The sequence below is a fragment of the Megalopta genalis genome, chromosome 2, assembly GCF_051020955.1.
Source record: "Megalopta genalis isolate 19385.01 chromosome 2, iyMegGena1_principal, whole genome shotgun sequence".
NCBI classification, from domain to species: Eukaryota; Metazoa; Arthropoda; class Insecta; order Hymenoptera; family Halictidae; genus Megalopta; species Megalopta genalis.
In genome coordinates this window covers 9,567,924-9,593,141 of record NC_135014.1, presented here as the reverse complement: position 1 = coordinate 9,593,141, position 25,218 = coordinate 9,567,924, and the positions used below count along the sequence as shown (strand labels likewise).

The window sequence follows — 25,218 nt, the reverse complement described above, 5'->3', positions numbered from 1 at the left end:
AACGAAATTCGTAGTTCTGTATCAAATATTTAATCATTAATCTACTTGAATTAATTGATCCACATTGGTCGTCAATTTGAAATAATAACGCAATAATGTTACAGCTAACTTAGTCGACGAGAAGAATGCAAGAACATAATGCAGTTCTCTTCACTTTGATCATCTGTAAATTATTGTAGGGCCGAGATGATGAAGTCGAGGAACTCTGTGACCTTGGCGTAGACACCAGGATATCCTGCCTCGGCGCATTTGTAACCGTAAGAAACGACTCCAATTTGGTAGAAGGTGAACACTTTCGGTAACATTAGTGGTCCTCCGCTATCACCCTGGTAAAAATTCATTTCTCATTAAAGTGGATCTCAATGAAATTCAATCTTATTTAACAAACATTTTCCCTACCTGGCAGGCGTCTTTCCCACCCTGAATGTATCCAGCACAGAGCACACGGTCGTCGATGACGGCATTCGTGAACTTAGAGTAGGCCTGTTGACAGTCTTCGTTGTTGACTATCGGCAGCTGCACCTCCAGAAGATCCTCCGAAGACGGCCCCTCTGTGAAAGCGCAGAAACATATTAATTTAATTAACTTCATTACCAGAGCATAAAGATCTGTAGCTCCATTCTTTGCTATTACAGATTACTTGAAGCGTTAACGAACAATACTGACTGGTCGACACTGCGCCCCATCCAGCAATGAAGGGATATTTTCGATGGAAATTGCTGCTCCTTAAGGGCTCCTCCACCGGAAGGCAAATGGGGTACACGTGTCCTGAGAAACCATAGAACGTGTTAAACAGGAACAAAGGTAAATCGATACAACAACAAAGAACTCACTGGAGAACGGCACTTCCGCCGCCAGTCTGAGAACAGCTATATCGTTGACGAATCCAGAGGTGCTGTACCCAGGGTGTATGATCTTCCTCTCGATCTCGACGTCGACCGGCTGCGCTCCGTCGTCCACTCGCACTAGATTTAAGTCTCCGATACGAACCATGTAGAGCTCCGACCTGATTGCACAGTGGGCTGCAGTCAGAACGTGTCTGGAAGATATCAAGGATCCTCCGCAACGCCATAAGGGCTGAGCAGGGTTGCGAGAGTTGCGAAACCCTAAGGCTGCGATCCATGGCCAGGCACCTAGATTAATTATTATTATTATTAACTAGCTGTTTATTTTAAAGACGTTCTAGCTAATTTCAGAGATTGATAGATTGATTGTTTCAAAGAGAATAGGCTTACCAAGCTGTGCAGGGATGCCACCGACCACTCTGGTGTGACTGGTGTTGCTGTAGCCGCAGTTTGGCGGCAGCAACGGTCCATAATTGTTCTCCGGAACTACTTTGCCGTCTCTAGGATTGTAGGGACAACAGACGATCGGGTTACCATTTTCATTCAAGCAGAGCGACTGTCTCAGATAGTCGCCGGCTGCGACGCCTTGCTGCTGCAGCAAGTTCAACAGAGGCTGGCAACTTCTGATACCGATGCACTGGCCTGGCTCGTTATTCGGGGTGTTGCATTGCTGACCCACGCCTAAACCTTCCAAAAGAGACCTCTAACTTAAATTTACGTGTCATTACTAGCAGAAATTTAACTGTATGATCAACTGATGAATCACTTCCTGAGAATGAAACTTCCTGAAGTTTTACGACTTTTTGTAAATAATGATCAATGAATATTCAATGTTGCGAATAATTTTACCGTAACGATAGACATTATTTCAGGTCGGAAATGGTAACCAGATTCCACTTATGCTAGGCAGCGACTCGTTTCCCAGAAACGCTCGTTACGAGAAATATATTTACGGATTACGTAATTGCGCGAGCAATGATGCTGACGATTATGTTGCGAATCCGATTTCAGATAAGTAGTCGATACGATCGATCATGCGTTAATTATTAGATATACAAGTTTTTATTGCAGATATACTAAAACGGTACCTAAAAGTCCGGTATTTTAAAATTATTCGAATAAACTACAATGTAGCAGAGAAGGTAATCCCGAGACTGCACGAGAAAAAATAGGATGATGACGCAAAGGCATAGCCAATAATTAATTTGAATTATATACGAGCTGTAATTGTTGCACGACTACAATGTTTGCCATCATCGTTTCCATCCTGCAGAATCTACAAAAAACAATATATGATCTTGTCATTGATAACTCGATCAATTCCCCTAGTACAGTTTAGCGCTTGAATCAAATTTTTCCAACTCGAATCGTAAGAATCACGCGTGTTATCACGACGCGTGCTACGCAATCATTGACTCCGATCGACCTCTGACATTAGTCATATCAACGTGAACGTTCCATCTCTCGGTACGGAGATCCAAACCTTGGTCTTATTCGAATGCCAAAGTAGTTCAAGGTAAAGTTACTTCCAAGTAAAAACCCAGACGAACAAGGGCCTCGGTAAAAATTTCCCTGACCGGTTTTTTAAAAACAAAAAATAATCCAACAGTGCGTTACTAAAACCTCGAAAGCTGCAATCTAGTTCGCCAACTTCACTTTTCAACCGAGTCCGACCTTTCCTTTTTCGTCGAAGACTTTCCTCGAACGATAATGCTCTTTCTCAATATTTCAGTCGACGTGTTGCGTAACGGTGTTAAATCACGTATTATTATCTCATCTCAAATGACCGGCTCTGTAAGGAAATATTGACTATTGCTGACAGTATTTATCCATCATGGATTCCCCGGGCTATTCTGTTGGCGCGAAAAGAATTGGCAAACCAGTAACTCAGATTTTTCTGTTACAGTTCAGCGAATCGCTGGGAAATGGCCTGCATTTTCCGGTAGGAAGGTGCGCGAAGGTTGTATGACGGCCTGTGCTTAGGCATTCGAAGGGCGAACAGACGATTTGAAACGCAAACCTTGAGCGGAGACCACGAGAACCAACGGATGCAGCAGGCCAATTAACACCAAACACCTAGACAGCATCTTGGATCACACTGTTCTAAAACAGAAAGAAACCGTGAAAACAAGCAGTCGTTTTCGAAGAAACGCGTCGCAGTTGCATCCCAAAATTATATCGATCCGACGCGAGATAATTAATTGCTTCCAACGAGATCGCTTTTTAATATTTCAATAATGTTGTTCAGAAAGCCAACGGCACACAAGGACTCAGAACTTGCCGATATTAATTCAATTAATCATCACTGAAAAATTACTGATACCGCGCACTTACTATGGATCACTGATATTCGGAAGCCCGATCGATCGGTTGACTCGCCGATCTGCACGCGTAAAACTGTCTGGGAACTGTCAAATTAACTTTCACGAACCTTCTTCGGTCGCGTTCGGCGGTCAACTGACAGTTGCGCATCAACGGTACTTAGTTTTAAGAAAATATTACAGACTCTGGCGAGTAACTTGTGTGACGCACGCGCGCTAATTGTAATTACCCAGCATCAGTAGCAGGCAGCATTACGAGGATAGATACGTAATTATAAACATCAGCTATCAAACGATCTCTGTTTTTCTCGTGAATTTAGGGCAGTGATCTTTATGTGGCCCCAGCTGCCGATAAGAGCGCAAAATTGGATTAATTGTCGAGCCATCGCGTCTGCAATTAGCACATGCATATGCAAATATTTTCGCAAAAATGCGAGAAGCAATTGTCAAGATGTGTCAAATGTGCATTTGCATTAATTGTTTCCGGAATTAGATACTAGAATATTTGATCGATGTTTCTCGCTGCTGCCAGTCCTACAAAATTCCTGCGAGTTGCGTCTAAATAATCGCAAATCTTGGAATCTTGTAGATTTTCTCGTAATTACGAATTTTTTCTCGTGAACAAGTTGTTGTTCGAATGCAAACGATTTGCATGATCTTGCTGATAAAGATCGTCGATCGATCGTCGTTTGCGCAAACATGGCGCGTACACGCATCGAAATTCGTGGAGACATCAACGCGCGACAGGTATGTATTCTGCTCGGCTAACCACGACATTGAAACGATGAAAATTAGGGTACACGTAGTTCTCTATCAATTCCGGGCAATCGGATTCATGAGTTTTTCGGTATTTCCCCCGTACGTCTGGGAGTTCCCATCATCTCGTCCAAGGTCGGGTCAATTATTAAATACTCGGTATTGTGTAAACTGTCGCGAAGCTAATTTTGCAATCCAATGAATTTTAGGATGTTACGGTACAGCGAGAAGAGGACCCGACATAATAGAGCACCTGAACAAAGGAAAATGGTAATACACTGATCAAGGTCACTCGAAGGTCGCTCTATTACCTTCTAAATGAGCTAAATAAAAAATAAATTAGAAACTAGGAAATGCTTCAAAGGAAAATTTTCTTTCGAGTTGTTAGCTTGTTTAGGTTGTTTCTAATTGTTCATATGTTTTCAAACGGTCGTGTGTCGGTTCGAGGAATTACATAAACCCGCGTTTGCAGTTGCTGTCACTAATGATGAATTATTATCGCAAGTTCGCCGTAAGAACGTACAATAAATGATAGCTCTTCTTTTGTAACAATGATTGATTGCTTTGCTAGATTCATTAGCGGTTTGTTCGCTCGCGAGTCCCATTGTGATACCGAGTCCACGTGTTGATTAAAATAAACTATGTGGTAGATTGGAATTGTACACGACAGAGCGATAACAGGTGCAAAGCTTATTAAATGATTGCATAATTCGACGTCGAAGAAAACGTGCACGACCTCAACCTCGATCCGATGCGCGCAATTCTTTTTAATCTTCGATTAAATCATCGGACCTCTTTGAATTAACCGTCAAGTAACCGTTCGATTGTCTGGGATCTTAACGTTAACATACCTATATGATTTAAAAAATGATAAAAATAGAATTCAAGAAACGTTCGTTGGACTTGCTGTAATAGCAATTTATTTACATCTGATTATATTTACATACGAATAATTTACAATTGTTGCAGATTCAATGATAAATTTGCTTGGTCTAGAATTCCATAAGGTGTTCCGCTGGCAATGTACATACTGAACTATTTTACAATCTATATTTTCGAGTAATACTGTGCACATTGACCTCTTATTCCTTCAATGTTGTAAATTTTACCATGAGTATTAATTCTAGGATATCATCTTAATGGTTCAATTGATATTAACACAGAATACTTTCGATATATCTGATAGATAAACTGTGGATGTTTGTATAATTTTGTTTCGGTGATAAAAGTGTGAACATGCATGAACATCCATAGTTCATCAACAAGTATTATAATACTGGAACGAAATTATAGCTTGTGGGAAGTATATTGATGGAAATTGTTAAAAACTTGCGCATCCTATAGTGCAATATAATACGATTTTGTGTGTGTGTGTGTGTGTGTGTGTGTGTGTGTGTGTGTGTGTGTGTGTGTGTGTGTGTGTGTGTTCTAAGTACACAGGACTCAGAAGTTCGTTGAGGCTAACTATGTACTTTCATTATCACAGAAATTACTTTTGTCTCTTTCTCATTTATATGTGTTTAAAGGCGTCACGTGTGACCGTGAAACGCATGACGCATGCGTCATCTACAGTGAAAAAGGGATTTTCTATACTTAACACTCCCTCTACTATTCGTGTGACATGAAATAATGAATAAATCTCGGAAATGGTTTAATCTGTAAAGAAAAATAAAAAAATCATTAATCCTCGGAATCCAGAATAGAATTTGATTTCCGCGCGCAAAGAAAGCGAGCCCTCCCGTAGATAATATCAAGCAGAAAGTAAAAGTTTGAGAACAAATTTGTTGTAAATTTACTTGCAAGTAGGATTTTGATTATCGTAACTTTCATCCCAATGGCACTGTGCTTCCAAATCTTCCAGTATTCTTCTAAAACAAAAGGTCTCGTTATTTTCTTTTTTTTTTGACTAACAGTCTTAGGGAGGAATAAGTTTCAAAAATGCCACAGGAAAAAGTGTAGGCTATAAAGGACCCTTTTATAAAATATTTCTTGCCATATAAATGAGAAATTTCTTTATTTTGTTCTAGTTAAAAGACATTACTTTTAGTTCAATGTATAATTGATTGATTCAGAACGTGCCTGTATATTTTACTTAGATATCTATCAATAACTTCCTAATGAAAATTAGCACAAAATCGTACACTCTTCTATAAGAGTTTTGAAAGTTTATCTTTGATTATTACGACTAGCGGGTTAGTACATAATTTATTGTTTATTTAAAAAACAAGACTCGATTCTTGAATATATTGCTATCTTTTAGTTTGGAAAAATAAGACTGTATCTGTTGGAAATAAAATCGAAATTGCCTTTATTTATTCTTTGGTAGTGATACTATTTCATAGTATATCAGCTTTTTTAAAATTCGTTTTTTAATCCATTCGATTTAACTATCATATGTGTAATACGAAATATGTATATAGATTTCATCTACAGCCTCTTATATTTCACATATTATCCAACCACTGGATAATATGTCCTGAAAAATTAAAACACCATATTATATTAGTGTACTGTCTCTTACAAATCGTTTTCGAAAAATCAATACTATTTTGATCGAGAGTAATTAATGTCTTCTTTTTTTTACGTCGTTGATTGAAAACGCGACATTAATTAATTTCAAGGGCATACTTACCCGTAACTCCTTGTACCCAATCGACGTTTCTTTATATAAAACATTACTATCGCTGCTATGATTCCCACCAACGTCATCGAGATAGTAGTAGCTATGGCTTAATTAATAATGACAGATTGAGTACAAACGCTCAAGCCAATAACAAAAATTATTATGATCGTTACTCACTTATCATTCTGTAAGCAATTACTGTTACATCCTCTTGATGCTTCTTAAGGCACTTAGTTATATGTGATAAAGTACCATTTACCGCAGGGCACTCTACATCGAGTATCTTACAAAATAGAGGGAATAGATCTATATTGTTAAAAGGTTTCAGTTTGCACTTAGGCATAAATGCAGGACCTTTTGCGAAGAAGAATGGATGCATTTCTCGCGCCGCGTTGTCGTAGCCATGCAAACCAAACTCTGACTCACTGTTTACTATAAATAAACATTGCATATATAATAATATATGTATTAATAATTCGAAGCCATGTATCGTCCACTTATGATTACCTGTAATATTGTACGTCTTCTTATAATAATCTATGGTTTCAAGTAGATTCTGGAACGCATATCCCACTTCTGCAATAACAAAAATCGGACCAACACGAGTATTGTTTCCGTAATGGTACTTTTGAGGAATCTCTTCTCTCTTATAGACCTTGAACGTCATTGTTTTTTCTGCAGCTTCTTTCAATGCTTGATAAATAGCATCTGCTTTACCTGAGAGACAAAATTATTTCGTTACCAATAGTAATTAAAGTAACGTTCAACAAAAGTAATCAACGTACCAGGATTAGGAAAAATGTGTAAACCCGGCGAAGTACCCACGAATTTATAGTCAGAACTGTTTATATACTTTGTTAGATCTATTATCCTGTCCAACTTAACAGCTGCCATACCATGATCGCTTAAATGAACAACGTTTAAATCATGCAAACCATGTTGTTCTATTTTATGATGCAAATACTTTGTTATGTTGTCTAATTTCCTCAGAATGTTGTCAAACACAGGACCATTTATCCCATAGATATGACCATGGAAATCTGGTTCTTCGATATACAATATACCAAAGTTTATTGGACGATTGGGATGAATGAACCATGATAATAAAGTGTCTATTCTCTCTTCCCAAGGTGTAGTCTCGTTGAAATTCTGAATGGATATAGGAGATTATAAAATAGTTTGAGCAAAAGTGATAAATTATATAAAAAATAATTTTAAATAATATACATGCGCAAATGTGGGTGAGATTCCTTGATATTCATAAATTCCACCAGGCCACATCATTGTGCCACTTCTCCTTTGTGCTCCTGCCTTCTCGTTAACAGTCTAACAAAAACAGCATAGTATAATTTTATACAGAAAATAAAGATAATATTTTGATTATTCTTACACACCCATATAGGAAGCACTCGGTTGTTATAATGATATAAATTGTAAGAGTATTTGGTAGTGTTCCCAGAAACAGGGTCATAGAACACGCTGTCTACTACACCATGTGTTTCTGCATATAATCCTGTGGCCATGCTGTGATGATTGGGAAAAGTTTTTGTGACAAAGATATTCATTATATAATCTGCATAGGTGCTTTCATGTTTCAATTTCTTCATGAAAGGTGTCAGATTCTTATTGAAGTAGTCATATCTATGAACAAAAAAGAAGGGTTTATTATAAAATATTGAATAAAGAGCTTAAAAAGTCTTACCTGAAAGCATCGTAAGATACCACCAATAGTTTTGGATGTTGCGATATCAACAATCCATATCTGGCATTAAGTAAAACAATAAATATTAAAGTAAATGTCACTACAGCATTCATGATGATAATTTTCTACTAATATGTTCGTTGTCCGACGAAGAACAAAGTTGCTCTGTTTAAAGAACAGTTATTGCACGATTTTTCCTATGGTTGTAAAAGATTTGCGAGTATCGTTTCATTTATATTTCGAAATAAAACAGTGTTTGTGACAGTGATAACTTTGACAGACAATTTATTCGTTTCCGGTTATCAGAAATTCGTTCCCCTAAACAAACTTATCGAATCACGCGCATGAATGTATTTCTGTCGGTCACGTTTCGAAAAATTCACCAAACCACAAAGGCCACAGTTTTCCAGCTGTTAGTCCAACATGACAAGAACGTGAAACGTTTGCCAATCCTTCTGTAGCACTATTTGCCAAATGGTGATCAGTTATTTCTCATGAACCATAAAATTAAAGAGAAATGACAACACTTTCGAGTGCGCGAATCTTAAATCAGTGTACGTATGTATGTATAATGTTATATATTGTAAACTGCGGTGCGCCTAGTGCATGAATTCGACAACAATTTGGTGAAATATTTATTTAATTGTTAGTTGACGCATTTTCTTATCAGCAGATAGGACCAATTACTCAAATGATAACCAGTTTCTACTACATACATATCTAGCACTATTGGAGGTCAATATCGCAATTTTCTATATCACATTATTTGATGACGCCTCCAACGTGGCCTCTAATAAAATATGTAGCTCATTATCTCCACAAAATATGTATATATACTATTAACATCTCACTTTTTTTTTTTATTTTCTCGTAAAATATATGTATTATTTGTAACTACAAGCTTTTCCTTGTTCAAAAATATGTTTGCAGATATCCATTATGAACATTGGAAAGTTTTCTTGGTTTTCTGGGAACAAAGCTGTTCCCTCATGAGGATGTTAGGCACTAGGATTTAGAGTTAGGCTACATAATTAACATCGTCAAAATGGGAAACTGTTTTTTAATGAGTTAAAAGAAAGGAAGATAGCATTGAATTTGCAACATTGCAACGTAGTAAAGGAAAATGATATTTTCTCGTACATACCGAGAGATACATATGTACGTATACATACATACATACGATATGTATATATGATTTTCTTTTCGTGACGCAAACGTTGGCGAACTTGTGCCTTGACGTAAGTGTGCGCAGAAACTGAACTGCATGAACTGCACCGAGCAAGGAGTGCACGCGATTCACGCGATGCACTGTGCAACTGACAGTCGCTGATAATACGAAAGCGATGAGCGTTTGATATCAGCTCAGCGCTGTCCGGAGGCCCGCCCTTCTTTCCTATTATCCTTTAATTACCACGTGGAATTAAATACTGATCTCTGAACGCCTATATCAGTTAGATGACGGCGATACGCCGTGTGTTAACAGGTCATGGGGGCCTGTTTCGGCCGCTGCATCTCCGAAGTTACAGACTCCTTATCGTACAGGTTAGATATACGGGATGTTTTATATCACTGAATAAAATTTTTTTCGTGAAAAACAATATTTACCTGCTTCCGTATTGCATTTCGAATTATTAAAAAATTTCACGTTTACTTCTATACATATGTATGACGTAGAACTTGTTCCAATTTAAGGTTTTACCAAAGGCACACCAGTATGTCCTTCCAAGGAGACGAACAAGTTGAGGTATGAACAATTTTAAATAGTTAAGATAGAAAATTTCAATTTTCCTATTAAATAAAATTCTATTTTTTAATATAATATTCCTCTTCGATAGTTTATAGATGACAAAGGAGATGCGGATCAATCTAGAGGATCAAAAACGTAAGGAATTGTGCTTAGCTGTAGGGCAATGACACATTTTTTTATTGTATTAATTGTACGCTTCATTGTTATGCTTCCTGGATAGCCTGTTATCGTTTCTCTCCTTAAATCGATTCAAGGTAATTGGACTAGACTATCAGCATTTTTCTGTAATATTATCATCATTGTAAGTCCATGTATTTAACTGTTAATTATTTTGTTAGTATTAATTGAGTTTTTTCATTGCTACAGTTAAGCTGGTGCAACTTTGAACTTTATATATTAATTTGTTAAGAGTTGTTTAATTATCTGCATAATATATTCGTAGAAAAAACATGGAGTCCCTGTAACATTGGAATTATTAGAAGACGGGGGTTGGGCCAAGGGGAGTAAGAAGTATGCCAGATTACATTCACGAAATAATGCTTCAACAAGGTACTTTTATTAGAATCTATATACATATGCAATAGAAGCTGCAAATTATTTGATAATTGTCTTTTTAGTTCTGGACTTGATACTCCGCTTCAAATTCTCGATGCAAGGATATTAATGAAACAACAAGCATGCGTCTCTTCTACTCCTGGTTCGTCTTTGGACTTGGAATGGGAACACGAAGGTAAAACGATTTCTGTAAGGAAAGAACACTACCAAATAATAAGAACTTCTACATGAAAGTACTACCTTAGGTATGCCCCTACCGGTTATGGAGGACGAGAACGTCGAAAGCAACGACGGTTCCATAACTCAAACATCGGTTCACAATAGTCAACCCTCTAGCTTGACGGCATCTCCTTGGTCTAGAGTGTCTACACCAAATAGTTTAGAATGGGATCCGATCGAAGCGGATATGGTATGCGTTGATATAGAGACTGAGCAGCTTTTGACTGAGATAGAAAGATTAACAGACAGAGCATTAAAAGAGACGGGCGAATGGGCTAGCACTAGGTGATAAATAATGTAATTATAATTACACAGGATTGTTTGTATTTTTGTATTATAGAGAAAGGATACATTACGGTATTTAAGATTGAAAAGAAAACGAAATACGAAAGATTTTTAGAGATTGAAAAGATGATTCTACTGCTTCACAGTACCGAAATAATATAAAAATATATTTCTATTGTTTCAAGAAACATATACATACTTGTATAAGTTGATACAATTGAGATGGAATTTTATTATTAACGAGAAATGCAATGCCAATGATTCAACTAAGGAAACGTTTTTTATATTATTGCGTTTGTACATAGATATTATACGCTCGAACATTTTGAATATTATGTATTCATTTCTTCTTTTTTGTTACCGTGTAATGGTTGAATTTATATTTTTTATTCTTATTTCGTACAAGTTCCGCCGGACAATAACTTTCTTCCCGTCAAATGTTTTCACATTCTTTCATATTAATTGTAATTTTCTGCACTGCGAGCGTCACTGATCTCATCTTTCTCTTATACAAATGTTTTCATATGGTAACCATAGAATCTATCACTTTGATCTTTTGGAGCACACGTATCTATAGAATTTGATTTCTTTATTCTTTTTTATCAAACGAATTTCCTATAAAAATCGTACTAAAGACAAATCGGAGAACTTCAGGCTTCAAACGATTAAAGAATGCATATCATGTATGCAATGGTATAAATCTTTACATTTGACGAAGTCTGTAATTCACGATTTAGCTTAGATAGGATAAAGGAAGGTATTAAAGGCATATAAAAAGATCGAAATGCATCAGGTGCTATCAATGCAATATATTTTTCGCGGTCGAAATTGAAAGCGGCTTATTCCGGAAACGATTTATTTCGGAGCGTAGCGTATCTTAAATTAACCATATTTTATACAAAACGAGGAATATCTTATAGTCTTTTTAAATAGTCTAGTCACAGTGAAATTTCGCGAGTCTCTGGAAGATTGGAATATAGGGAGGGAGTAAGGTGGTGCTGATGAAATATTAATGTTGATACGTGTTTGCGTGTACAAAACCTGTTTCTACTGTGGTTAAATTACAAACTAATTAGGTTACAATCTTAGATAGACTGTCGATCATTGAGATGAATGAATTAAAAGAAAAAACCGAAATGTAGGCTGCCTTACAATCAGGAATTTTAATTCATCTAATATGGATTAAAGTTAAGATTCCTGTTTACACAATAGAGGAAAACAAATATAAAATTTATAACTGCAGAAGACGCAGCGTTAAATCTTGATTGCATTATATTCGCGGGCATGCTCCGTTATTATTGCATAATTAAATTTAAGATATTTAGCTTACGACTAATTTACGAACGAATCAAAATATATGCAACAATAGCGCAGTTCGTAGTAACGTTAACAATAATGAGGAATAATAATAATAATACTAACTATGTGATGCGGTATATTAATGAAGCAGTGCCATGTCTATGTTTGCACTCGATAGATTTCGCCTCTCATAGTTTATTTATTGTCATCTTTGAAAGAACGAAACATTTTGCTTGAACTGCATAATGAACGCACAGAAGTATCATTTCTGCAAAATGTGTGTGGCTTAATATTGAGTATCTGAATTGTTAATAATTATGTATGCAATGTACCCCTGCGATAACGACTTCGTACTGTTTAATGCCGAGAATATTAAAAAGGAGTTTGTGTGTAAACGACAGAAAAAGGAGATATATAATTGAAACGCTTATAATCTGTTTCTTCATGTGTCGAAGTTAAAACGATAAACGCGATATTTATATTAGAGTTGATACGTTGATGATATTGAGTATTATAAATAGCATTGTGATTTAACAAATTTATTTTAGAAGAAAAAATAGGAGGATGGAGAAAATGCGCCTTTAGCATCTTTCCCTAAAATAAGTTGCATACAAAATATTTGCAAAACGTTTCAGTTAATTGTAGTATTTCTGTAGTTAGTATTCATGCCAAGATAGATGTTTCTGCTTCTTCAAAATTTTAAGTGCTCTAAGATAATAGGGACCAAAAAGTGTTTTCAGTATTAAGTCTCCCCGTGGCTACTACTTTATGCCAAACTGTCTGTATGAGTTGCATTTATGTGTACCGTTTCGCTTTGATTCGCTAACTGTTCTTAATTAATTTCAGTACACGATTACATCTCGTTGTACAAGTAATTAAATTATAAGGATTATTGAAATTTATCGTGTCGATCTTGAAATTGTAAACAAAATTTATCATTGTTGGCTTTAAAAATATCTTTATCTGCGCCTAGTATTAATAATCTAAATGATATTGTTTATATTTTATGTACGAACAATTTCACTGTCACTGTGAGTTTGCAATGTGTAAAAAAGGGTAACACTATATGCATCATTTGCTTGTGCATTAAATACACATATTACCATTGTAACAATATTCTCTTATTTCGTAATGATTTCGTGTGGAATAGTAATAATAAAATTCGTTATCTTTATTATGGAATATTCGGAATTTGCATATGCTGATTTCATAGCTAGAAACAAAATTACACGTGTAACAATAGATGTCATAAACCACTATATTTGTATGCTTTAGTAATTAATTACTTTATTATGTCTTTATGTACACGCGAGAACTGATAAAAGAAGAAAATTACTTTATATCCAAACATCTTTGTAGTTTTAATCAACTACGAGCATAACAACCGGAAATGAGTCCTAAAAAAGACAGAATTATGCACGTACAACTAATGGTCCCATATTAAGTAATCAAGTTCTGCTGCTATATTTTCGTTATTTCGTTACTTTGGTAAATTGTCATTAATTTTTAGTAGAAATTAATAATATTTATACGAAAACAAGAGGTACACTTAAACGGTAGAGTTGTTGGTATTATATTTGTACTGCAAATACATATATTTTTTCAACTGGTGTATTTTTTTTACTTTTCATGTGCACAGTTTTGTGAAATACAACATAATAGCTCGTGTAACTTATCTTAAATTTGTAGAAGTTATATATACAGTTCGCCTAACATACAAATTATCTACATTTATATAAACAGTAAGAGAAAAAGAAAACGCGTATAACTAACTAAAAATCATAGCAACATAGGATTAAATTATATATTCTGGCAAAGATTTCAATTTCATTATAAAATCGATTCAATCAAAAATATTTGGCAAATCTTTTTTACAAACATAGCATAATCATTTTCTCTAGAAACAAAATATAAGAGTATTATAAAAGCTTCGATATACAATTGAAGTATATGTATATGCGTAAATGCAAAATAGCTCTGCTTTAAGTACTATAACGATAAATATTCCAAATATACATTTATCAAAATACTAAAAGAATCTCGAAGATAAATAACGATCGATAATTTCGATCTCATTGCCTAACAAAAACAAAGTAATTTTTCGATTTAGATTTTTCGTAGCAATAAAGTAGATATGTACTAAGGTGGATATATCGATGTAGTCGTATCTCTGCCATATACTGTGTTCTTATGGGAACCAGATTATCTCTAGCATGTATAAATCTGTCACATGTTCCTAAGTTTAAAAATGCTATCCATAAAATGTATATAAAATTTACTTCGTCTCGTTAACATACTTACAAGTATAACGTTTGTTACATTTCGAATAATTTAAACAAGAAATAGTCGCCGCAAAACGAGGAGAATTATCGCAGACACTAGCGAAGCGATCAGAATGCTCCAAAACAAATCGTTAGAAGATGACATTGTCTCTACTTGTTGATTTACTATGACATCGGATTGCTGTCGATCCTGATTTTCTGTAGAAGACGATTCGACGTTACGTTGTCGTAGCTCGTTTTCCGGAGTGCTCTCTGCGTTGGTCATGAAACTCGAATCCGACGAGGGCGAATCATCAGCCTAAAACCCACAGTCCTTTAAAAAATCTTCAACATTACAAAAGTTCATACAATGTTGCTGTATGTGCACCTTCAAGGCAATTGTATCTAACATTGTCCGTTCTTCTTCCGTAATAGGCGTTTTAGCTTTAGTTTTGGACAGCAGATTGACCACCTTACCGCAAGTCTCGCATTGCCAATTCAAAGACCTGTAATAGAGTAATATGCTCAGCAAATACTATAGTAAATCTGCTGTTTATGCTCCTCCGACAATACACATTACTTTTTCGCGAGTTTCTGTCTCTCCTCGTTACTGTAATCTAAAGAACCGATTGTCCCGTTCCCTGGTGTTGGCATAAAAGCGATCAATGCCAATAGAGCCGTTCTGATGCTCCAAGAGGGCTGCCACGTTTCCGGATGATGTCCAGAGATACTGAGACATATCTTTTTGTTGATTTCAAAGCGGCCGTTAGGCTGAAAGTAACGAATACCATCGGTGAAGACATTACAGATGAACAAATTATCTCGTTGAAATTAAAATTTCCCACTGTTAATAATATAATATTCGGTGGTTTCATGGGGTATTCTGGTGGCAGTAGGATTCTACCATGGTAGACACCACCCTCGAAATCTGTTGACGGTGGTCCTTGCACCGTGAAATGCCATTCGAACAAATTATCCTCCAACGGTGAAGCACAATACTCCTCCGTTGCCTCGTGCAGCTCTTGAGCTTCTCGCATTAGTCTCTTCACAGCTGGAATTTAAATATTCAAATAGGTGATTAATAAAACATTATACCGTGCATTTAGCAACAGAGAATTATAGCATGAGAATCGAGTGGTGAACGATGTTCGATTAACATTTTTGGCCGCGGAAACGTTCGTGCATAGATTCGATGTTATGAACGTGTCGCGAACCGAACAGATTAGAATTAAACGGTGACAATTTCTTAACGAGTGACAAGGACGCGTTTAATGACATGTATCGAAAGATAACGCTAGGCTACAAGGTATTCTACCGAAAGAGAGAGACGAAGAGAACCGAATACTAGAAAATCGGTTCGTCCGAATTATATGATTCTGCTGGCTAACAAATACTGATTTTGGTTTATTGTTGCGAGCTCACCGGGACTTTTGGCGTTGTATTTCCCTTCAAATGACATTTTCGAGAGCTAGACACGGCCGCAGGTTAAAAGCTGTCGTAAAAATAGTACTGCTATCTGTCTTGTCAGATGACTTCGTTGCACTGACGTAGCCAGTCGCTTTTGTGCATTCTTCACATCTTTTTCCTGACCACCGCGCCCAGACTATCCGAAATGGAATTATGTAGACGCTCTCCGAACGTTACGGCGACGAACGTTAATTTTGACGTGGCCAAATAGGAGCGGCGGCTCATGAATCGCACAAAAAATAACGTGAAAGTGGCCGCGTTTATCGTATGTACGCGCGCGCGCACATCTCGGCCCCGGTTTCTTGAAGTTTGCTTGAAAATTGCATCGAAAATGCTTGCATATCTATCGGCGGCTCGGTAATTATCATCGCAAACCGACAAGTCGCCTTTTACACTGGTTACTTCGTCATGAATAATACGTTTCTAGCACAACCGTCACAGGAAATACAGAGACAATATGCAAATTTCTTTGGACTGCCGGTCTTATCAATTGATATGCATATATGTATATATATAATTAATTCGTGTATAATAAACAGTCAGATAGAATAATGTCAAGTCGGCATTTTCCACTACTGAAAGTATATGTTTAAACAATTATAAAACGTTACTTATTAGGCATATTACAATTGTCTTTTATGTAATCTGCGTAGATTTAAGCAGTTACGTATTCGTGGAAATTATTTATTCTTTTGCGAGATAGTAAAACGCGTAAGACGAGGAGAGGAAAATTGTATCGCCAAGAGTATGACTAATATAACTCGATGTAATATAGTTCAAGAAAATAAACTAAATAAATATGCCTTTTTTACGAAAGATTATTTAATACCCTTCCTTACACCTATACCACATAAAAATCTGACAAAATCACAAAATAGAGAGATATTTGACAAAATAACAATTCAAATTAAGAAAAATGAATGGTGGCGACATCTAGTGGAGGATCATGAAAACACGAAAATAGAAAAACTTTAATATCTCAGAAATTACATATCCGAAATTTATGTTTCCGGTCAAAGAATGATCATAGAGAACACGTGCAACAATGAAACACCATAAACTCCATACTTATACCCCATTTATGATTTTGAAAAAGTAGTACACCAACAAGCATTTGAAATACTATCGCCACGCAGTGGTGAAAAGGTCGTACTAAAAATTGCATTCCAGTCATCAGGGAACTAAACAAACCTCTGGAAGAAGAATTGATAACTAATTAATTTGTTAAGAATTCTGTCTAAAACTATATTATGTCGGTGTGCGTAAGAATTCACCTTTAAAATCGTCAAAGTGTACCAGTGTAAACCAGAAATATCTATTATGTGTTATGTGGCGATTTTAATGTACAAGTGGCGCCATCTAGCGTTACGGATTTTCGAGCAAATTTCCCTATATCGCAATGAGCAAGACACGGACAGAGCTAGTGTGCGATAAGGACAGAGTGGCGCCACCAACTTTTTAGAAGCGCTTCGAATTCCCTGGTAAGAGGTAGGGACACATGAAGAGATGGAGGTATCCGACAAGGACAAACTTATGCGTTTTTCGGTACGAGAGAGAGACGCAGATAGAGCTCCTCGGCAGACCCGTGAAATCGACAAATAATTCGTTAATAACTCTCTTATCATTAACAATCGATGAATATTAACTACTGTGGAATATAGAACGAACATTCAGCTATTTTCCCATATGGTTTTTAATCGAATTATGTGCCTAATTAAATAGTTATTAACAATTATTCAGACCCGTGTCATGGAATAACCTCAAATAATTTGACAGTTACACAGTAAATAATTAATATCTACTTTCCGTGGCATAATTTATGAACTTTTAAGATTGAAGAATCTAGATCGAAGTCTTGGCTACTATTTTAGTACAGTTTTGTGCATATTTGATTTCTAATTAGTTAGTTATTAACGATTTTTAGAGGTATGACGCATCGGATACTCGAAAGTATCAGGAACCGTAACAAACAAAGTTAGTGGCACGTTTCAAGCTATTGCTGTCCTTGTCGCACCATCGTCACCTCTTTGTCTTACACATTGTAGGCATTGGGGAAATAGATATCCTGATGAAAAATTGTTAATAACTAATTATCGAGGAATAATTTATAAACATTTGCAATCGAAGAATGTAGTGCAGACCTTTAGCAACTTTCACGTATAGTTTATAGTCCGATTATTACACAACTTGGAAAGTTATTAACATTTTTCCAGGACAAAGTTTAAAATATAATGTCGACAATTGCGACAGTTGCATATGGTATGATTAATATCTAACTTTTAAGGCGTAATTTGTTTACTTTTAAGATTAAAGAATGTAGATCGAAGTCTTGGCTTCAATTTGAGTACAATTTTGTGCATATTTAAATAATAATTAGTTAGTTATTAACGATTTTTAGAGGAATTGCGCATCGGATAGCGAAAGTATCAGGAGCCGTAAGAAAGAAAGTTAGTGGCGCGTTTCATATATTGCTGTCCTTGTCGCACCACATCGTAACCTCTTTGTCTTACACATTGTAGGCATTGGGGAAATAGATATCCTGATGAAAAATTGTTAATAACTAATTATCGAGGAATAACTTATAAACATTTGCAATCGGAGAATGTAGCGCAGACTTTTAGCAACTTTCACGTATAGTTTATAGTCCGATTATTACACAACTTGGAAAGTTATTAACAATTTTCTACGACAAAGTCTAAAACATAACCTCGATAATTGCGACAGTTGGATATTGTATGATTAATATCTAACTTTCAAGGCGTAATTTGTTAACTTTTAAGATTAAAGAATGTAGATCGAACACTTGGCTACAGTTTGAGTACAATTTTGTGCATATTTAAATAATAATTATTTAGTTATTAACGATTTTTAGAGGCTTGACGCATCGGATATTCGAAAGTATCCGGAGCCGTAACAAACAAAGTTAGTGGCACGTTACAAACCATTGCTGTTCTTGTCGCACCATCGTCACCTCTTTGTCTTACACATTGTAGGCATTAGGGAAATGGATATCTTGTTGAGAAATTGTGAAATACTATTTAATTAACAATCAGATAAGCACAAGACGGCCCCAGGAATGTAGCTAAGACATCATTCTATATTCTTCAATCATAAAAGTGCAGAAATTGTGGTCTGAATATGTACGAATATTAATTATTCATTGTGCACCTGTCGCAATTGTTGAGGTTAAATTTTAGACATTGTCGTAGTAAATTGTTAATAACCTTCCAAACAATGTAATAATCGAACTGTAAACTATACGTGAAAGTTGCTAAAAGTCTGCGCTACATTCTCCGATTGCAAATGTTTATAAGTTATTCCTCGATAATTAGTTATTAACAATTTTTCATCAGGATATCTATTTCCCCGATGCCTACAATGTGTAAGACAAAGAGGTTACGATGTGGTGCGACAAGGACAGCAATATATGAAACGCGCCACTAACTTTCTTTCTTACGGCTCCTGATACTTTCGCTATCCGATGCGAAGTTCCTCTAAAAATCGTTAATAACTAATTAATTATTATTTAAATATGCACAAAATTGTACTCAGATTGAAGCGAAGACTTCGATCTACATTCTTTAATCTTAAAAGTTAACAAATTACGCCTTGAAAGTTAGATATTAATCATACAATATCCAACTGTCGCAATTATCGAGGTTATGTTTTAGACTTTGTCGTAGAAAATTGTTAATAACTTTCCAAGTTGTGTAATAATCGGACTATAAACTATACGTGAAAGTTGCTAAAAGTCTGCGCTACATTCTCCGATTGCAAATGTTTATAAATTATTCCTCGATAATTAGTTATTAACAATTTTTCATCAGGATATCTATTTCCCCAATGCCTACAATGTGTAAGACAAAGAGGTGACGATGGTGCGACAAGGACAGCAATAGCTTGAAACGTGCCACTAACTTTGTTTGTTACGGTTCCTGATACTTTCGAGTATCCGATGCGTCATACCTCTAAAAATCGTTAATAACTAACTAATTAGAAATCAAATATGCACAAAACTGTACTAAAATAGTAGCCAAGACTTCGATCCAGATTCTTCAATCTTAAAAGTTCATAAATTATGCCGCGGAAGGTAGATATTAATTATTTACTGTGTAACTGTCAAATTATTTGAGGTTATTCCGTGACACGGGTCTGAATAATTGTTAATAACTATTTAATTAGGCACATAATTCGATTAAAAACCATATGGGAAAATAGCTGAATGTTCGTTCTATATTCCACAGTAGTTAATATTCATCGATTGTTAATGATAAGAGAGTTATTAACGAATTATTTGTCGATTTCACGGGTCTGCCGAGGAGCTCTATCTGCGTCTCTCTCTCGTACCGAAAAACGCATAAGTTTGTCCTTGTCGGATACCTCCATCTCTTCATGTGTCCCTACCTCTTACCAGGGAATTCGAAGCGCTTCTAAAAAGTTGGTGGCGCCACTCTGTCCTTATCGCACACTAGCTCTGTCCGTGTCTTGCTCATTGCGATATAGGGAAATTTGCTCGAAAATCCGTAACGCTAGATGGCACCACTTGGGCATCGCAATATCGCCACGGGTTGTATCGTAATAAAAATTTCTATGCCACAGTAGTACACTGTGACAATTTTAGGGGTTACTGTAAACACACACTCGCACGATATTTTAAAACAATATTCATCGCAGATTAATTAATTATTAACTTTTTCGTATTTGCTTGTGCTTATTCCTGATCACGTATATTTTTAATATGTTTTTTAGTTTGCTCGATTCAACAACGACGTGGTTATGAACAGTGACCGTGAATAGGTCATTTTGCAAAAGTTAATTTTGAAAACGTGTGATATACGTTCGACTCACAGAACCTTTTGAAGTATTTTGAGACTAGTGGCACATTAGTTTTATGGTCCATGGAAGATACTGACGTCTTTCCGTGTCGAGTTTTTTGATTCCAACGCTGAGTGCGCCAATGCAGTTAATTTATGAAAATCTTATTTATTTATTGCATTAGCCGTGCGGCCTGTTTTTGCATGATACGAATTGGACAGAATCCCCTTCGTGTCGCTTATGACCTAAAAGTACTTTGTTAACCTTTAAGCAATGAGTTTTTATTAAATTCTTCGCATGCGAAGTCCGCAAAATCTGTGTAGTTCGTGCATTCTGCCGCCGAGTGATTATTATTTTGTTGTGAAACCATAATTGGCAAAAATTACGAGATCATATGATGCGAGTACGACGTGCAGTGTTATCGCGAATATTTTCACAGGAGAAATATTACGTTCGGGCAATCGGTTTCCAAGATCTATTTTGTTATCAGGGTTCCGCGCGCCACCGACAGATGGCGCCACCGTTCGCTTTTTCCTTCCAATTTCATTATTTTATTAAATATCTATTTATTACGATATACTAGGCGATATTTTTACGCGTGTGTGATTGACAGGAGAGGGGTTATAAATAAACAATACACAATTGCGAAACAATTTGTTCATTCTTTACCCAAATGTTTACATCGTCATATAAATTGTAAGTATTAAGAAATCGATGGAATTCACAGGAAATCGTGAATAACTATTTAATTGCATGGAAATTCCGGTCGACGGCGTTACACACGTCCAGATGATAGTCCAGGCCATCGCGTCGCCATCTGTAAGAGACCACAAGTTAATTACGACGATTGTTGACAAAAAGTCAGAAACATTAAAAATTAGAACAACCGGTTATTAGAACGATGAATAAAGATCGATACGAAACGGGACAACTCTAAACGCGTCCGACGCGGCCGTCTATAAAATCGAACGAACGAACGAAAAGTTCAATCGATTTAATTAAACGACGAGATCGGGTCGCGTTTCTCGACGGTCACGAATCCGTCGATGCTTAAAACCTGTTCGAAACACCGGACGCGTTTCGTCTCGAGTCCAGCCGCGCATTACACGGTTCGTTTGCGCGAGCAACGCTCGTCGGCGTGCTTATAGGTGCATGCAAAACGTTCATGGGATCGTTTCTAGCAGGTGACCGCATAAATCCCAGAGATTTCGAGCGCGTCCACGCGCTGTCTCTCGGCTGTTCGCGGAAACGTTAATTTATCCGTGGAATCGCATGGGCGAGCCGGGGCAGCGGCCGGGACACGCGCGATCGGCAAACAAGCGCCGACGCGACGCGACGGCACGGGGAACCGTTTAATTGCTTTCTAATCTCGATCGATTGTATGCAAAACCGCGGTGTCCGAACTCGAGGCGATACTTTCATTCGGCGACTAAATCGCCGGCCGAACTTTCTTCTCGTATCCGGCACCGGCACGATTTTGTCCGCCGATGGAAAACCTCGCGTTCCATCCGGGTCACAAACGACCCGGCGTCCGCGCAGCGTCGAAGGGTGTCCGAATATTAACCCTCTATGGGGCGAATTTTTTTCTTAAATATAAAAAAATTTATGCAACGGAAAATCTATTATTATAAACCTATGTATGCTAATAAAAAATATATTTAACAGTTTAAACAACTGTATTATAATTAATTCGATTTGTAACTTTGAAGTAACAACGGCTTACAGTGTTTCCACTTCTGTGCATAAATGCTTAAGCGTGAAATTCCATAAAACAGTTTGAATTTGTGGTTAAACACAGATGTACGTTGCATTTGGAACTAGTTGCCAAATAGTTTTTTGTGGTCTTGGGTTTTCCTCATCCGATGATAATTCGGTACTAAATTCATCGTCACTATCAATAATATTTATGCGTCGTCTGGTAAATGCTACTGGACGATCTTCATCGGACTCAGAATCTAATAAAGAATCTTCGGATCTGTTACCGCTGATGTGTCTAATTCTAATTCCTCTTTTATTTTTATACGATTTTGTATCCATATTTTAGGGATATTTGATATATAAATTTGAAAATAGAAGAAAGCACAACTATTATCCTAAATACACTCGAATCTACCACAATATCCCAATGTAACCTGAAAGTTACAAAACTGTATCATATACAAATAGTAACAAAATGATTATTGAAAAGCAAATAAATAAATTGTTATTGATGTACGAACCCAGAGCTATTATATACGCTTTTTTTTATTTAGTAAACACCGACAAAAGCACAAATAATCCCAATTGCACAAGATGGTCCCTTTGGTTTCTATTTGTAGACAACTTGCAAGGTATTTACTTTGACATTTCAGGTTGATGGTGCAGCCAACCGTCATCAATATTGTTACTGGTTTTTTCAGAGGCATTATATAATTAAGACGTATACATCATCTTGTGAAAAATGACTAAAACTATTTGGTAAAATGTGGATATATTAGCTTGTGACTTGAAAGTTACATGGGCCCATAGAGGGTTAACCCTTTCGGCACGAGCGCCGGATATATCCGGCATCCATTTAGTCACCTGTGTGGCCGAGCGCCGGATATATCTGGCATCCATCTGATGATCAATATGGACGAGTGCCGAATACATCTGGCATCCATGTAAGCCACATTTCTGTAGGCCCTTTACGGAATGTTTTCAGGAAACATTTAAAGAAAGATTTAGAGAAACGGATTAACCCTTTGGCCTATAACGACGAGTCTGACTCGTGGTGAAAAATTTGCGCCATAAGCGAAAACCACGAGTCTGACTCGTGGTAAAGAATTTGTGCCATAAACAAAAACCACGAGTCAGACTCGTGGTTAGTATTCATTTATAAATTGCTATTGATTCATTATCTACTTTGAAATAATAAATTATTTTTGTCAACTGATCAATTGACTATGATTGCACCCTAGACGTCTTAAAATTACTATTTGTACCTAAACATTGTTTATTATTTCGCAGTTCCTTTCGTTGCACTGAAAGGTACACATTTTGCGCCAGTTCAGGTATACGGCTGAACAGTTGAATGGCACGGCGCGCGACCGATTTTCTTGTTTACTATAGCTCGCGCAATTGGCAGATATCGTGTAGGCCAAGGGGTTAAGCACAGTCATTACTTAACGCTTAACCCTTAAATGCATGAATTAATGAATTTTATTTAAAAAATAGGGTTATAATTTTTCAAATGAGTGGAAATCGGGAAAAATATTAAAAAAAATTATAAGTCATATCTTATAGGGTTTTTATTGAAAAATATTAATGATTCATTTTTGGTACACTATGCAAAATAGACATAAAAATTCTTTAGTTAGTATGACATATCTATAACAAAATTATAAACCACATGCATACCACACCAAAACAAAACCAACAAACCAATAAAGGAAGCATAGTACTAAATACATGTCGTAATTATTACCATTAGTGCATGTTGTCCCATTTTTGCATCAACACGAAATAAGCCCTCCGTACACATGATAGTTACGGAATATAGACAAAAGTACTAGCAAATTAATAAATAAGAGCCTTACCTTTAGAAAATATTGTTTGTTTAACGAATACACCAAAATATTTCTAAATAATCCACTTCCAAAAGTACGTAAATGAACCCGCTATCAAAAATGCGCGCCAATTGGTATAACGTCAGAAAGATACAAATATTGAAGTCAAATGTCATTATTTTAGTTAATTTTTGATAAGTCAATGGACAAAGGAATCACTGCCATTCAGCCAAATGTATCGATATCAAAACTGTTGTCGGGTATCCGCGCAAAAAGTTATTGATTCATTTTTGGGACTCTATGCATTTAAGGGTTAAGAAAATCTTCGTACAAAAGTGGACTGACCCTGCGTTACGTGCGCATTTTCGGCGCGGCACCCCGTACAGTGGGAGTGTCACGGCGGACAACGCGCTCGTACCGGAAGGGTTAATGCCAGTCCACGTGATTGCATGGCTCGTTTCGCGGCTGCGTCTCGGTCGCAACGACATGATCGACAAGCGGCGACGTTCTAAGAATGATTATTTCGGCTGATCCGAGCAGGATGTAATTTGCATAGCACTTTCCCCGACGAGCACGAGCCCCGGAACGGCGGGACGCATCGCGACGATTCGGAGAACGCGACCGGAGAACGCTCCGTCCCGGAGCATCTCCTCTCCCCTCCCCCCTCGCCGCAGCTTCTGGCGCGAGAGGTGCTCGCGGACGAATTTCCAGCTCCGGTTTTCCGCGCGCGCGGACGCGAACAAAGGCGAATCAGCAGGTGTCGGTGAAACGTCGAAACGATTGAAAGAGGCCGCGT

At 36.8% G+C, this 25,218-nt stretch overlaps 4 protein-coding genes and 2 long non-coding RNA genes across 10 annotated transcripts; 2 read left to right on the top strand and 4 right to left on the bottom strand.

The window, feature by feature from the left end:
* Positions 1 to 7: 7 nt before the first annotated feature.
* LOC117226493 (venom serine protease Bi-VSP) lies at positions 8 to 3,235 on the bottom strand. 2 transcript variants are annotated; one of them, XM_033480867.2, is made up of 7 exons: positions 3,180 to 3,235; positions 2,866 to 2,948; positions 1,236 to 1,526; positions 834 to 1,133; positions 667 to 768; positions 400 to 551; positions 8 to 326 (listed from the first exon to the last, which is right to left on the bottom strand). In XM_033480867.2, the coding sequence occupies exons 2-7, from the start codon at positions 2,930 to 2,932 to the stop codon at positions 171 to 173; spliced, it is 1,068 nt and encodes a 355-aa protein (XP_033336758.2). In that variant the 5' UTR covers positions 2,933 to 2,948; positions 3,180 to 3,235; the 3' UTR covers positions 8 to 170. The 2 variants fall into 2 exon arrangements, with proteins under 2 accessions (XP_033336758.2, XP_033336757.2); XM_033480866.2 differs by having other exon boundaries at positions 1,236 to 1,532; positions 3,180 to 3,234.
* On the top strand, positions 665 to 5,615 carry LOC117226500 (uncharacterized). 2 transcript variants are annotated; one of them, XR_004491791.2, is made up of 2 exons: positions 665 to 804; positions 2,752 to 5,615. It is a non-coding gene; the product is annotated as an uncharacterized LOC117226500 (long non-coding RNA). The 2 variants fall into 2 exon arrangements; XR_004491792.2 differs by having other exon boundaries at positions 674 to 804; positions 1,718 to 5,615.
* On the bottom strand, positions 4,816 to 8,387 carry LOC117226490 (bis(5'-adenosyl)-triphosphatase enpp4). Of its 3 annotated transcripts, none has more exons than XM_033480862.2 (9): positions 8,248 to 8,387; positions 7,940 to 8,186; positions 7,773 to 7,871; positions 7,331 to 7,694; positions 7,053 to 7,262; positions 6,723 to 6,977; positions 6,555 to 6,651; positions 5,719 to 5,790; positions 4,816 to 5,578 (listed from the first exon to the last, which is right to left on the bottom strand). In XM_033480862.2, exons 1-9 carry the CDS (start codon positions 8,358 to 8,360, stop codon positions 5,485 to 5,487), a joined length of 1,551 nt encoding a protein of 516 aa, XP_033336753.2. In that variant the 5' UTR covers positions 8,361 to 8,387; the 3' UTR covers positions 4,816 to 5,484. The 3 variants fall into 3 exon arrangements, with proteins under 3 accessions (XP_033336753.2, XP_076374405.1, XP_033336754.2); XM_076518290.1 differs by having other exon boundaries at positions 5,723 to 5,790; XM_033480863.2 differs by having other exon boundaries at positions 4,816 to 6,398.
* Positions 8,388 to 9,651: 1,264 nt separating this feature from the next.
* Positions 9,652 to 13,700, top strand: LOC117226497 (uncharacterized). The gene is made up of 7 exons (XM_076518292.1): positions 9,652 to 9,789; positions 9,940 to 9,991; positions 10,083 to 10,129; positions 10,215 to 10,248; positions 10,437 to 10,543; positions 10,612 to 10,724; positions 10,795 to 13,700. Exons 1-7 carry the CDS (start codon positions 9,734 to 9,736, stop codon positions 11,055 to 11,057), a joined length of 672 nt encoding a protein of 223 aa, XP_076374407.1. The 5' UTR covers positions 9,652 to 9,733; the 3' UTR covers positions 11,058 to 13,700.
* A 247-nt stretch (positions 13,701 to 13,947) lies between these two features.
* LOC117226496 (ubiquitin-conjugating enzyme E2 J1) lies at positions 13,948 to 16,655 on the bottom strand. Its single transcript, XM_033480869.2, has 5 exons — positions 16,036 to 16,655; positions 15,459 to 15,664; positions 15,194 to 15,384; positions 15,002 to 15,119; positions 13,948 to 14,932 (listed from the first exon to the last, which is right to left on the bottom strand). The coding sequence occupies exons 1-5, from the start codon at positions 16,070 to 16,072 to the stop codon at positions 14,684 to 14,686; spliced, it is 801 nt and encodes a 266-aa protein (XP_033336760.1). The 5' UTR covers positions 16,073 to 16,655; the 3' UTR covers positions 13,948 to 14,683.
* A 6,232-nt stretch (positions 16,656 to 22,887) lies between these two features.
* LOC143258762 (uncharacterized) lies at positions 22,888 to 24,315 on the bottom strand. The gene is made up of 2 exons (XR_013032585.1): positions 23,115 to 24,315; positions 22,888 to 23,027 (listed from the first exon to the last, which is right to left on the bottom strand). It is a non-coding gene; the product is annotated as an uncharacterized LOC143258762 (long non-coding RNA).
* Between the last annotated feature and the right edge of the window lie 903 nt (positions 24,316 to 25,218).

Excerpts from the sequence above, each read along its gene's own strand:
- LOC117226493 (XM_033480866.2), bottom strand. The coding sequence starts at position 2,932 with ATGCTGTCTAGGTGTTTGGTGTTAATTGGCCTGCTGCATCCGTTGGTT. Across the intron at positions 1,533-2,865 it reads TCTCGTGGTCTCCGCTCAAG|GTTTAGGCGTGGGTCAGCAA; the intron begins GTTTGCGTTTCA and ends CTCTTTTGGAAG. Across the intron at positions 552-666 it reads ATGGGGCGCAGTGTCGACCA|AGGGGCCGTCTTCGGAGGAT; the intron begins GTCAGTATTGTT and ends GCGCTTTCACAG.
- LOC117226496 (XM_033480869.2), bottom strand. The coding sequence starts at position 16,072 with ATGTCATTTGAAGGGAAATACAACGCCAAAAGTCCCG. Across the intron at positions 15,120-15,193 it reads AGACAGAAACTCGCGAAAAA|GTCTTTGAATTGGCAATGCG; the intron begins GTAATGTGTATT and ends ACTCTATTACAG. Across the intron at positions 14,933-15,001 it reads TAGATACAATTGCCTTGAAG|GCTGATGATTCGCCCTCGTC; the intron begins GTGCACATACAG and ends TGTGGGTTTTAG.
- LOC117226490 (XM_033480862.2), bottom strand. The coding sequence starts at position 8,360 with ATGAATGCTGTAGTGACATTTACTTTAATATTTATTGTTTTACTTAAT. Across the intron at positions 7,872-7,939 it reads ACCGAGTGCTTCCTATATGG|ACTGTTAACGAGAAGGCAGG; the intron begins GTGTGTAAGAAT and ends TGTTTTTGTTAG. Across the intron at positions 6,652-6,722 it reads AATTGCTTACAGAATGATAA|CCATAGCTACTACTATCTCG; the intron begins GTGAGTAACGAT and ends TTATTAATTAAG.
- LOC117226497 (XM_076518292.1), top strand. The coding sequence starts at position 9,734 with ATGGGGGCCTGTTTCGGCCGCTGCATCTCCGAAGTTACAGACTCCTTA. Across the intron at positions 9,790-9,939 it reads ACAGACTCCTTATCGTACAG|GTTTTACCAAAGGCACACCA; the intron begins GTTAGATATACG and ends TTCCAATTTAAG. Across the intron at positions 9,992-10,082 it reads AAGGAGACGAACAAGTTGAG|TTTATAGATGACAAAGGAGA; the intron begins GTATGAACAATT and ends CCTCTTCGATAG.